The 14668-nt window shown below is 41.8% G+C and overlaps 1 protein-coding gene across 1 annotated transcript in view; it reads left to right on the forward strand.

The window, feature by feature from the left end:
- The window catches only part of CD40LG (CD40 ligand), a 14406-nt gene extending 542 nt beyond the window's left edge, over positions 1-13864 (forward strand). Inside the window, exons 2-6 of the mRNA XM_075260252.1 lie at positions 1958-2095; positions 7084-7129; positions 8992-9054; positions 11044-11097; positions 13479-13864. Coding sequence (XP_075116353.1) covers positions 1958-2095; positions 7084-7129; positions 8992-9054; positions 11044-11097; positions 13479-13864 — 687 coding nt within the window. The remainder of the gene's footprint in view (positions 1-1957; positions 2096-7083; positions 7130-8991; positions 9055-11043; positions 11098-13478) is intronic.
- Positions 13865-14668: the final 804 nt, after the last annotated feature.

Raw genomic sequence — 14668 nt, forward strand, 5'->3', positions numbered from 1 at the left:
GATTACATTTGACAGTATTACATTGCGTTACATGGAAGTGAACGGAGTAAAAATATACCAATTAAGAAGATGCGAATTATAGCGCCGGCCTCTCGCTTTAGAGGACAATTACAGGACAGAGAATGGTGTTTAACAAGACGGTTTAATCTCATCTACGGCTCGGAAAAACCTTATTAGATGTTTAAGAGGGAACCAATTAAATTGTTCTCCAGACTCGAGTTCAATGACAATCTGGATGAGGACAATTTGGAAATGAATGCACGAAGCCTGAAAAATAATCTATCTATCTATCTATCTATCTATCTATCTATCTATCTATCTATCTCCTATCTATCTATCTATCTATCTATCTATCTATCTCCTATCTATCTATCTATCTATCTATCTATCTATCTATCTATCTATCTCCTATCTATCTATCTATCTATCTATCTATCTCCTATCTATCTATCTATCTATCTATCTATCTATCTATCTATCTATCTCCTATCTATCTATCTATCTATCTATCTATCTATCTATCTATCTATCTCCTATCTATCATCTATCTATCTATCTATCTATCTATCTATCTATCTATCTCCTATCTATCTATCTATCTATCTATCTATCTATCTATCTATCTATCTATCTCCTATCTATCATCTATCTATCTATCTATCTATCTATCTATCTATCTCCTATCTATCTATCTATCTATCTATCTATCTATCTATCTCCTATCTATCTATCTATCTATCTATCTATCTCCTATCTATCTATCATCTATCTATCTATCTATCTATCCAACTACAGTCCGCTTGCTAAGACCTAATTTCGATGACGGATTTTAAGGTCACCTTCTTTGAGACAACCACTCTCCGAGATACACAGTGAACCCTCTTTGTAACGACCCCCCATAGCTGCATGGATCAGTGGTCTTCTATAGAGGTGGCCATCTCAAAGATGTATGGAAAACTGAAAAATTCCTAAATGAAAATGTGGTCTGGGTAAGGGGTTTGTCTTTTCCAAGAAATGGTCTTTTGGAGAAGTTTCCCTGTATTTAGTTTGAGATAACTTTAAATAGCGGTTCCTCCAATGAGAGCGCTGTGGACCCCGTTTAGCAATAAAGGGCTATGCTATGGGCCCCTTCTTGTTCATGCCCAAATCAGTTTTTCTATTCTGTAAATGTCCATCAGGCTATAGATGGCTCCGTCTATATTCTCCCCTTACATAGATATTACGTCTTTAATTCTCAGTCATTAATTGTTATTTTCAATAATTTATGGATATCTTTAAAATTTTGACTAATAGTCAACCGTAATCATTGCAGACCAGTCCATGGTCCATCACTTTATAAAAGCTGCTAAGTTTAATCTTAGTTGGAAGCGATTGTCGTCTTATTAGTATTAGACATCCATGTTCTTCCCCGTTACATCATTAAACAACATGTAACAATGTATACGTAAGACATTCTATCAGAGAGTAGCAGAGCGCTCAGAGTCAGTAAAGGGACATTCACCCAGAGGAAGTTTCCGCGCAGAATCCATTGAAATCAATGAGACAAAAAGCCTCCCATTGATTTCAATGGGTTCCCAGCGGAAAATGGAGTCCATTGAAGTCAATGGGAGTCTTTTTTTCACCGCTGAGCCAGAATCAGCGCCATCTTCCTTCCATGTGAATTATCATCCGAGTGGCTTCTTTTTTTGTGTGCCCATTCCAATGTCCAATTTAGATCCGTTTTCACAAAGTCTCCCTTTGATCTCAATAGAATAGTGAAAAAAATGGACACTTAGAAGTCATCGGAACATCTTTCGAGTTTCTTCCATTCTTTTTGAATTGCAACATTGATGGAACGCATAAAGCATTGTTCTAAATTTTCATATATTTGTCATTTAACGTAACAATTCTCATGATCTTGTCCTATGCCCATGTCAATAGGGAACAATAATATTTTGATATCAATGTCTCCATATAGATTGATGGAGAAATGGACCTGAATGAAGATTACTTATTCATACGCAGAATACAGAAGTGTATGAAAGGAGACGACATAGATCCGACTTTACTGAACTGCAAAGAGGTTTTAGACAAATTCCGTAAGCTAATCTCGCAGGTACGTGGGGCTGGTGTGAGCAGGGTTAAGTTTTATGTGGTTTGTCTTTTGTTTTTTTGTGTTTTCCACTTGCAAACAGAATAAAATCTAAGCTTAGATTTTACTGAGAAAAAGTTATTGTGTTTGGATAGAAAGTAGATTTTTCTTTGTCTTTAATAATTGGCAGCATTTAATGTGGGTTTGCAAAGATCGTTGTGTCGCCTTCTAATAAACAGAACGACTTTGCCTCCCTTCAGTGTGACTTATATTGTAGTGTCTTATTTGCAAATTTTGACTCCATTATGTGAAATCCTGCTTTTCTTTATTCTTTCCCCGAGCTGTAGTCTGCGTCTCACTGTGTATGGCGTATGGGCTTGTGCATTTAATGCAGGGCAGACAAGCATGGGGACGGTCACTTCATACAGTCATAGCTCCGGCATTACAAGGTATAGACAGCTCTACCCCTGTTACTTCCAGAGATATCACCAGTTGAAAGCTCAGTCCGGATTGGGATATTTATATGTAGCTGCTGTTGATATATCTGAACATAATACAGGTAGAGCTTTGCCGTTGCTGTTACATAACAAGTGAAGCATGTTTTTATATTTTCTAATAGTGAAGATATAATTGTATGTAACAGTCAGAACTTTTCTTATTGTATCAAAAAGTAAAGGAAACGTGTATGATGTTATAGAACAGGGGGAGCTGAGCAGATTGATATATAGGAAGGGTTACCAAAGATTCAGTATCATTTTTCGGTTATTGAGTGAAATCCTTGTTCAATCTGGACTCAGCCTTGGCTCACATCTGCGTTTGGTAATCTGTTCGGGGGGAGTCTGCATGGGGACCCTCTGAACGGACTACCGAATGCATTTGCAAGTTTGCAGTGAAAGTACATGGATTCCCATAGACTATAATGGGGTCCGTGTGCGTGTTGCGAGATCTCCGCACAGAACATGCAGACAGAAAAGCAGATTGTGAACTCCTTTCCTGTCCGCATGGAGATCTTGCGGCAAGCACACGGACCTTATTATAGTCTATGGGGTCCTTGTGCTTTCACTGCACACCGCTTGCCAATGTGTGTGTGTGTGTGTGTGTGTGTGTGTGGGGGGGGGGTGCTGTGCGGACTCCCCCGAATAGAATACTAACACAGATGTGATCAAGGCCTTAGGAGTCCAGTAGGTGGGGCGACCCAATAATTGGAATCCTTTCCAGTATTAGCATGCATACACAAATAGCTCCCCGTATTAGGACAGCCCACTGGATTCTTAACCATTTAGTGACTGGCCCATTTTCCTGATTCATATCCTTTTGAAAGCTACATTTTTTTTTTGTTTGAGGTTGTACAATAATTATGAGATATTTGCATTTATTTCTTGTGATGGGGTGTTATAATGGTATTATATATATATAAATTTTTTTGCATTTTTTTACATATTGAGCCACACAAAAGGCCACAATAGATCTTTAGAGGGCATTTCAAAAATATGTCGTTAGACCCAGTTGCAGGTGACATACAGCCATATAGTATGCATAAGGCCCCATTCCCACGGAGTAACGCGCTGCTCATTTAGACACGTAAACCCGTGTCAGAGCGCAGCGCTTCAAAACAGATCCCATTGACTTCAGTGGGTGCCGGCTTACGCACGCTACACACTGAAATCAATGGGAGGCTTTATAACTAGGGATGAGCGAGTACTATTCAAAACGGCCGTTTTGAATAGCACGCACCCATAGGAATGAATGGAAGTGGCCGGCATGCCGACTTTGCCAGCGGCCGGCTGCTTAACCCCCTGCGTGCTGGCTGCGTCCAATCATTCCTATGGGTGCGTGCTATTTGAAACGGGAGTTTCGAATAGTACTTGCTCATCTCTATTTATAACCCATTGATTTCAATGTGTAGCGCGCGTAAGCCGGCACCCATTGAAGTCAATGGGATCTGTTTTGAAGCGCCGCGCTCTGACACGGGTTTATGTGTCTAAATGAGCGGCGCGTTACTCCGTGGGAACGGGGCCTTACAGAGTTAATCTGGGTCTGGGACCCATCAGTATATCCCTGCAGAATTAATTCCCAATTGCCCAAACATGTATATTCAATGAATCATTGGTAAGAGTATAAGTATAGAAATGGGGTAACATGGTAGCCTTGCAGTGCTGGAGTCCTGGGTTTGAATCCTGCCAGGAACATCTGCAAGGAGTTTGTATGTTCTCATCGTGTTTGTGTGGATTTCCTCCCATTCTACAAAGACCTACTGATAGGGGAATTAATGTACATTGTGATCCCTATATCCTATATCCCTCTATGGGGCTCACAATCTACATAAAAAAGTATAAGCCTAGAAAGAGCTTTAACCGAATGAAATCCTTGTTCTGCATCTTATTCCATAAAACTATATACTGTATATCCTTCTCACGCTGCAGCAGAGATTATTATTTCCGCTTATTTAATTGTAACTTTTCTATTAATCTGCAAATAATTTATAATTTCTGAATGATAAATATAGTATGTAAAGAGATGACGGCAGCCCTACGGTTTGTTATCGAGCGCCATTGCTTGTTATATCATTATTTTTTCTTAATCTATGTATTGATATAAGGCTCAGCTAATGCAATTGTATCAAACATTTACACATTACTGGACAAAAAGCCAGAAAAACAGGATACAAATGATCAAGTCACATTCTATTCCTTATTACATTTGTTTTGCAAATTTCTAATATAATTTCTTAATATAATATCACTAAAGGTAACCATAATCTATTGTTATCAATGACAAAGAAGGGGTTAAAAGGGACGACCACTGTGTGCAATCCTTGTTTGTCGGATGGGTTCTCCATTAAGAAAATAGGAGCGTCCCGTTCCTTGGCAGCAAGTGTTCAATTTCTTGGCATCAGATTTATTGGGGTGCATGGTTTCCATTGAATGTAATGGGTTGTCCGTGTAATGCTTGGACGGGTTGAGTCTCTGTAGGATGAGAGATGACGACTTTTTAAAGAACCTTTTTAGATCCCCTATTAACCCATTTAGCGGCTTCATTACAGTCCCTTTAAAGGTGACATCAATGCTAAAAATGGCTTGATCCACCAAACTGACTCCCACGACCCTAAAATTGCCTCTGTAAGCCATTTCTCTAGCCACAGCTTTAACCTCAGAAGACACATAACTGTCAGTTTTAATATTGTTTTCCGTCAGACATTAGGACTATGTAAATCAGCGTCTTCACAAGCCCGTACTAAGAATGAGACTTCTGTTTAGTCGCACACAGTTTTTGGCAGTAGGTGTGCCATAGGAAACTGGAGAAACCTTAAAACATTTGGGTAAAGCTCCTGGGCACCTCCACTGGAGACCCTACGGTTTAGCTTTATTACGCACGGGGGAGGAAAATAGAGATTAAAGGGGTTTTCTGGGCTAAAATTATTGATAACCTATTCTAAAGATAGGTTATCAGTATCAGATCGGCGAGGGTCCAACACTCGTGGCTTCCCATGAATCAGTTGTTCCCACAATGAATGGAACCAAAAGCAGACAGCCCTGTTCTTTCTGTAGGGTTCTGTCTGCTTCCTACTCCATTCTCTGTACATCAGCTGCTGAGAATTGCTGATCGTGGGGGGTGCCTTATATCGGACCCTAAATGATTTGACAGTGGTAGCCTACTCTTACGAGAGTTCAGCAACCAGTTGGAATGGGAGTTGAGCTGCAATAACATATCTTGGCCACAGAGGATGGAGATGCGCTGTGTTATTTCTGGCATCCATGGCCGTAGGAAAAAGCTGATTGGTGAGGGTGCTGGGTATTGGATCCCACTGATCTGATGCTGACCTCTCGTAATGGCAGGTCATCCATATCTGTAACCTGGAAAAATTCCTTGAATTGAATTTTTTTTTAGCCATACATTGTATTTGTAGTTCTTGAAGTCTTCTGCCATTGACCATTTAGAGTGCAATGGATAGATCCTTATTGAAGATTTCTGGTAGTGTCCTAGTCCCCTCTTAGCTAAACCAACCATACATGTGTATGGGGAGGTCATATGGAAGAGCTGTCGTCTATATGGGCATATGGCTGACAGCTATTGCCAGTCCTTTACATAGTTACATAGTAGATGGATAAGACATCAGTCCATCAAGTCCAACCTATAGCCCTACAATCCCTACAGTGTTGATCCAGTGGAAGGCAAATAAAATACCCCATGAGGCTCCTGCCAATTGCCCCATTTCAGGGAAAAAAATTCCTTCCCGACTTTAGGATTTATTGCATCTACAAGTTTGGAGCTCGTCTCCATTACAATATTATTCAAAAGACATTTTACAAATGGAACCTATGACTCACATCTCTATGAGATGCCAGCCCTGAAATCTTCTAGTACAGGTTGGTAATTCTGCAAGTCACTTCTCAAAGAGCTGTCAGAGAAGGAAATTACAAGCTTGGAAAGTGTCTGATGACGGCGCGCTCATCCTCAACGGAACTTCCATCTGTAACAATTCTGCTCTTTTCATTTTAACATTTTCCACATAAAAATATTAACTACAAATTAATTAAAATCGATAATTCCACCGAACAATTCATGGTGAGAAAGATTTTCCATTCTTATTCAATAACTTGTAGTGTATGAACAGTTTCCAATATCACTCGGTAAGATTACAGCCAAGACGAGAAGAAATGTAAACGTCCAATATGAAGACATCTCAAGTGGGAAAATAGTAACGATTGAGTGAATAGATTGGAAGGGGGTCAACATGGGGGATAAGGATGGGCTATAATTGGGAGACTTGGGAATTGAGAAAGTGTAGGTCGGTGACGGATGGATCTTGTGATGATGTTTGTATCATAAGGAATCAATAAATGTTTATAGTGCCGACACTTTTCTTACACTTGCTACAAATAGTCAAGGAAGCACAAATGGCCGCTGGTGTCTAACATAAGGCTCGAAGGGTTAATCCTGTTCGAAATACAGTTTGTTTTTTGTCACGTTTCAATAGAACGACTAAGATGTCATCTGCTTTCTTTTTGTAGATTTCTCAGACAAAACCTTCCGGAGAAGAACCTGAAAAGTTAACAGGTAAATTACAAGTTCCGCTAAAATCATGGCGTATTAACTCCACACTCCCTGTTTCTATATGGGTCACATCACACCAAACAGGCGCCATGTTTACATACCTCCCAACTTTTGAAGAACTGAAAGAGGGACAAAATGTCCGGCGCGCTAAGCGCACCGTGGCAAATTTAGCTCCACCCACTTTTATGTTGACTCCTCCCATTCTCGTTCATTTTTCATGTGCCCCCACACAGTATAATCCTCCTACAGTCACCAGTAAATTATATGTCCCCCCTCTATCTCTCCCCCAGTTTCATATACACCCTTCATCTGCCCCCAGTTTCTTGTCCCCCCTTTCATCTGCCCCCAGATTCATGTCCCCTCATCTCTGCCCCCAGATTCATGTCCCCCATCTTTGCCCCCAGATTCATGTCCCCCCTCCATCTCTGCCCCCAGATTCATGTCCCCTCCATCTCTGCCCCCAGATTCATGTCCCCCTCTATCTCTGCCCCCAGATTCATGTCCCCTCCATCTCTGCCCCCAGATTCATGTCCCCTCCATCTCTGCCCCCAGATTCATGTCCCCTCCATCTCTGCCCCCAGATTCATGTCCCCTCCATCTCTGCCCCCAGATTCATGTCCCCCTCTATCTCTGCCCCCAGATTCATGTTCCCTCCATCTCTGCCCCCAGATTCATGTCCCCCCATCTCTGCCCCCAGATTCATGTCCCTCCATCTCTGCCCCCAGATTCATGTCCTCTCCATCTCTGCCCCCAGATTCATGTCCCCCATCTCTGCCCCCAGTTTCATGTCCCCCATCTCTGCCACCAGTTTCATGTCCCCCCATCTCTGTCCCCAGAATCATGTCCCCACATCTCTGCCCCCAGAATCATGTCCCCACATCTCTGCCCCCAGAATCATGTCTGCTCCATCTCTGCCCCAGATTTATTTCCCCACATCTCTGCCCCCAGTGTCATGCCGTCCTCTCCTTCATCTGCCCCCAGTTTCATGTTCCACCTCATGTCTACACACAAAAACCACTTAAACTCACCTTTTCCTCGCTCCCCCGCTGCTCTCCGCAGTCTCGCTAACACAGTTGTAGGTGCGATGTGACATCATCACATCGCGCCTACACAGCCACTAGCCAGAGTGCAGCGACAAAGCAAGGAGCTGAGCTGTGACAGCTCCTTGCTTTAGTCGCGTATGTATTCAACTCTGGAAGACGCAGATCTGAATTGAAATCGGGACATACCTCCCTCCAACCGGGACCGCGGGACACGTCACCAAAATCGTGAATGTCCCGCGGAAATCGGGACGGTTGGGAAGTATGTGTTTATGCCAGTTTCCATTCGTAACCACAATAGTAAATCTGGGCTCGGTTTCCTGTAGGATCAGGGGGTCAAACTATTAATGCAAGCCTATAGGAGACTGGTCAAGGCAAAGCAAAAAGCAAGGTTAAACACAAATAATTTGTAGCTTTTGCTTTCTTTTTCTCTATCTAATTAGCATAAAGTGTTAATTGCCTTGGAGATTAATGAACTAAAAGAACCCTATAAATCTCAGCCTTCTGTTCTGCTGAGCCTTTCATTTAATGTCAGAACCACTGACTTATTAATATCAATAAATAATTGCAATTTCATGTCCAAAAGATTGAAAGCAATAAGATCCGATATTCTGTATTTCTTTATGCCTTGTTACTAATCTATGAGCTGGGTGATCTGTAACGAATCTAGATTTCTATTAGTTCTAATTGGTTTCTATTATTAGGGGTGAGCAATAGATCACATCCAAAACAAAGAATCAATGGTCACATTATAAAGAGAACACAAAGTGGAACATTAGGACTTACTATAAGATACAATTCAGACTTGTGTGTTTTTCATTTAAGGTGTAAAAGAAGTAGCAAGTCCTCTGCCTTATGTAGGAGGAAACGATGTCACATCAAAAAAAGGTAATGGGAATTTCACATTTCATTTAATTTTTGATTTTGTTATAGGGGGCATTCACACAATGTTTCCGTGCACGGGATCTGATGTGGGATTGGTATCAGAATCCACGCGGGGAAAAAAATCTCCCATTGTATCCACCGAGCATCAACAGAGGAAAGAATCTGACATGGAGGACTTTTCCTCCAACACTTTGTTTTAAAGCCAACACCCGCCAGACTCCATTATAGTCAATGGGGTTCACCGGGCTCCATTATTTTAGTGGTTCACCTCTTCCTGGTCATCTGAATAAGGTCTTAGGGCTCGTTCACATGGGGTCGTGGGTTGGATTTTGGCGGAAAAAGAACGCTCGTGGTCTCCATAGACCGCCATTATATGGAGGCGAAATCCGCTGTCAAAATCCGCCTCCTTGCCCCCGTGTGAACTAGCCCTTAGTGTCTTACCAACACTTTGTTTCTACTGGTGCAGCCCTAAATCCCCTTTGCTCTCCTTCCTGTTACAAATAGTAACACAATTAGCGTCGTCTTGCAACACCTCGATATATTATAGCACAAGAAGATTGTTATCCGGAAGTCTAGTTCTAAGTCAATATGCAAATGAGCAACAACATACAACTATATCTTATGCAAAATGGATACTGCGTCATCATAACCAAACATCCTGCTTGCAAACAGATTTGACCGTGATACCGGGTGGAAAGTCTGAACATGTTCTATTAATAAATTCACAACTAGTTTTGTTCTAACACCATTATTATATGATATTTTATAGACATATGGTCAAATCCATTTTCCAGAACTTTTAGCTATGTATTAATCTGGTTTAACATACAGGTAGTCCTCGACTTACGACGTTGATCCGTTACTACATGGCGTCGTAAACCGAATTTTGACGTAAGTCGGAAACATGTACCGTACGACGCGGCGTAGGAACGGATCAATGTGATTTAGTGTGCAGCGGGGAAGACTGTACCATATACAGTACAGTACAGTCACTAAATCACATACTGTACAGGGAGAGCTGGCAGCTTGCTGTTACAAGGGAGCTTACTTTTTCTCATAGGAATGCATTAGCCAGCATTGATTGGCCAGTGTACAGCATTCGGCCAATCAACGCTGATTCTGTCGGAGGCTCGTCTGTGAGGAGGCAGGGTCTAAAATCGGACCACAATGGAGACTGCTGTGGTCCGATCTTAGACTCCGCCTCCTCACAGACGAGCCTCCAGCAGAACCAGCGTTGATTGGCCGAATGCTGTACACTGGCCAATCAACGCTGGCTAATGCATTCCTATGAGAAAAAGTAAGGTCCCTCGTAACAGCAAGCTGCCAGCTCTCCCGACTAGCAAGGACCTACTCACTCATCTCTTGTCGTAACCACAAAACGTTGTAACCCGAGGACTACCTATACTTAGAATCATCTCTCTGTGGTCACTTGTTTATCATATGTAAGATGTAATCCGGTGTCCATGAGACATCATTACATTGTGACAGTCAATAACAGATAATTTCATGTTGTCAGTGGATGGAGTGTTATATGAGTGCACCTTAAGGGTCAGTTGCCGCTGATTTGGGGGTGGATTTCACCCCTGATTCCTCCCGAATCCACCTCCCATTGTTTTCAATGGGAGGCAGAGATCGCAGCAGGACACGGAAAAATGAAGCGTCCTGCTTGATCTTGCCACAGATTCCGCCCACAGCTCGAGACTCCTTCCTAATTAGGCCCATTTGTCCGGGCCTAATTAGGAGCGGGATGCTGCAATGGAATGATGATGCGCTACATGGTCACCACGTTGAGACCAGCCCGCGCAACAATGCCAGCAGCGGAAAATTAAGAGGAATTTCCTAGTTGTATTCCTTTCTTCTGATCACTAGGACATGCGAGTTCTTGGTTTATTGAACTAGTATTGGTTGGTTTATGATCAGTTTATACCCAATAGAAATCTTCCAATCTTACCATGTTGAATATTAACATTACTAATATTTCATCTTTTGCAGAAGTTATAAGAGCCATACATCTGGTAGGGGACAGTTCAGACAGCACCAAAGATGGTGAGTGATTATATGGAAAAGCAATATGGTTCATTTTAAGAATTTCATTATATTGCCCACCAGACAGCATGATGGTGTCTCGTACTTGGGCATGGGCTTGGGGAATGGAATAGGTGACTTAGAAATACACTGAATATTGTCTATTCATCTGTTCATCATGTGTATCTTATGTGTTCACCAACTCCAGCTCTTTGCATCCTGTATTTTTATTTAATTGCATGCATTCCAGACTAAGAGCCATTTTTGCAATAGATTTTTGTTAAAATTTTTGGAGGGTTTAGCTTCTGTGACGGTTATGTCTGTACACTACATAGCAAGCTGCAGAATGCCATTCTCTAGCAAATCTATCAGCAGCTCAGTTTCCAATCCCTTTTTCTCCACTCTTGATCTTCTAAGCTATGCTTGACAAAACCAAAGTTTAAAAACAAACCACGTGGCCAAAAACCTCATCACAAATGTGTTTTTCCTGTGCTTGCACATAGACGACAATCAAATCAAGATACAACGCAGAATGGCCGGCCAGTCTTTGCATTGCACACATAGGGCATTGTATTGTTCCCTTCCAGCGATGTGTGAGTCAACCCTATAAAGTAGAGGGATTTATACGACACGTTGCTCGGCCCACGTGATGAGAGGTGAACACTTTCAGTCCATGACCACATGAGTGGGTAATCAGATATGTTCCAAAATCTCCACAATGCAGTTGGTTACTGCGGAAGATAACAGTAGGAGGACAAGCCCACGTCCCACACGACCCATGCCCATAGCACTGAAGGCCAGCACAGTAATACTGAGAAGATGATGACACTGCCAATGGGGTTTATCAACTAGTCATAGACTTTATGTTTAGGAGCAATGCATTGTGTAGGTCTAGGTACTTTTTTAAATGCGTTCTGCAAAACAATGTGCCAAACAGGAAGCCGATTTGTTGTGCGGTGCATCACGTTGGAGATGTTCCTGTTAGATAAGTGTGACATGTAAACCATGATCTTAGATATATTGACTATCACAGAGACAATTGAAGGTGCTATTTAGTCCTTTTATGATGGTTGACTCAATGGCAGTCTTCTTAAAGGTGATGAAAGGAGGCTATAGCCTTATTAATAGGGGCGGCAGTAATAACTAGGCTTTCCTACGCCCAGGCAAGGATTCTCTCCACTAGCCTGTATCTGAATTAGTTGACCAAGGCGGAGGGGGTTTAGTGCCTACAGGATAAGCCATAAAAGATTATAGACAATGTAATGTCTATCTCAAGAATGGGAGTCTTAGACCTCCTATCATAGGTTATATAATTGGAGAGGTGGCCCCAAGTTTACTCCAAAAACGACTCCCCATGGAAAACAATGCAGAGAGCCATACATGAAGAGTCACAGCGGGAGCGCCCAAACCCCTTGTTCTATAGAAGTGCAGGCTCATCGATACATTGTATCTAAAGAAGATGTCCTAAATATCTGAGAGATGGAAGAAACCTTTAAGAACCCCTTTTATAGCATTTCTTTAGGGCAGAAGATGAACATTCATGAGGGTGAATTGGATCTCCTACGCTGACCAGATATTGGTTCTTTTGGCCAAAGTATCTGCTGAGTAGTTTCTAATGTCTGCCCAGCAGATGGAAGCTGATCTTACACATCAGGTCGCTGTCCATTGAGCACATCAGAAGCTATTGCAACTCCACCAAAAACACACTCGGCCAACTTTATCTAACATGCTTGGTTTGCTTTAGGACACATTTGGAGAAACCATTGGTGATCATGACAGAGAATAAAGATGGTCCCTAGAATAGAAGAATTCATATTGACCATAATGACTTATGCTGAAATCACCAGCTTCGGTGTACACTTAGTGTCTGAGTCATGGATGAGTACACAGAAAAGAAAAACAGTGGGAAAGATTGAAAACTAGGTCATAGCTGAGAGATATAACCAAAATGACTCACCTATAGGTGATATGCAAATGAATGTGTATAAGACAAGTCACCAATCACCAGGCTTATGGTGGTCACTTTCAGCAGTATGCAAAAAAAAAAAAAGTCCCCGAAAATGTCAACTCCTTCACCGGTCTTGGGATATGCACTACATGCTTAGAGGGAATGTGTCAGGGCTCCAAGATCTTACAGATACCTTCTGTTTTCCAATGTTGTAAGCTGCGTCTGCAAAAGCAAAACCACTGCACTGCATTTTCGGTGAGGGCAGGTCTAAGTTTTCTGAATATCGGATATGTTGTTGCAGCATTGTGTTTCTTATGGGTAGATTAGGGATGAGGTTCATAGAATTGTGCAATAGGTTTCTCCTAACTAACGTAATTCTTGGAGTTCTGGAACGAAATAATAATATAGGATAATAAGACCTGTTAATTGAATATCTGTATTCTTCTCTTCGCAGCTCTTCGTTGGAAAGAAATGGGCTATTTGACAACAAAATCGGAAATCTCCTATACAAACGGAAAATTCCGGGTGGAGACGCCTGGAGTATATTATGTCTACTCCCAAGTCAGTTTCACTGCAGACTCTACGCAGTTTCCAAAGGCTCCATTTGTGCAGTACATCTACATGAAGAGACTGCACGAAACAGAAAGACTTTTATTGAAAGGAGCAAATTCAATTTCATCACAACCTGCCAGTTCTAACCTGCACTCCTCTCAGGTTGGAGCAGCGTTCACATTGAAGAAGAATGACATTCTATTTCTCAACGTAACGGATCCATCGTGCATCGATTACAGTCCTGAATTTACGTTCTTTGGCATGTTCAAGCTTGGAGAATCTTCATGATCTTCTAATATAGAAGATCAATGTACCAGTCCATTGGTGTATGTAGGTTTTAGTTAAAAACAGATCTTTTCTTTCTAGATACAGAATTTCACAAGGCAACTACATTGATTATAGCATCTTTTTTTTTCAGTGCAGATTTATGGGGCATAAGATCCTTTACTCTATAAGTATTAGGCCTCTATGAGGCACTATATTCTCCCAAGACGTATACCTCATGAATATGGCCTGTGATGGTGAATTCCTGTGTGATCAGGAGGTTCAACTGACTATACAAGTCTATTAGAGCCTTGATCTGACTCCCATAGGCTTCAGTTTGATCTCCAGTTCATACAGGAAATATTGTATACATCAGAGGAGGTCAGCGCTCCAGAGGGAAGCACATAACCTCACAACTGAATATGGCCTGTGATGGTGTATTTCTATGTGATCAGGAGGTTCAACTGACTATACAAGTCTACAGTATTAAAGCCTTGATCAGACTCCTATAGGCTTCAGTTTGATCTCCAGTTCATACAGGAGATATTGTATACATCAGAGGAGGTCAGCGCTCCAGAGGGAAGCACAGAACCTCACAACTGAATATGGCCTGTGATGGTGAATTCCTGTGTGATCAGGAGGTTCAACTGACTATACAAGTCTATTAGAGCCTTGATCTGACTCCCATAGGCTTCAGTTTGATCTCCAGTTCATACAGGAGATAGTGTATACATCAGAGGAGGTCAGCGCTCCAGAGAGAAGCACAGAACCTCACAACTGAATATGGCCTGTGATGGTGAATTCCTGTGTGATCAGGAGGTTCAACTG

Source organism: Leptodactylus fuscus, chromosome 11 (genome assembly GCF_031893055.1).
Source record: "Leptodactylus fuscus isolate aLepFus1 chromosome 11, aLepFus1.hap2, whole genome shotgun sequence".
NCBI classification, from domain to species: domain Eukaryota; kingdom Metazoa; phylum Chordata; class Amphibia; order Anura; family Leptodactylidae; genus Leptodactylus; species Leptodactylus fuscus.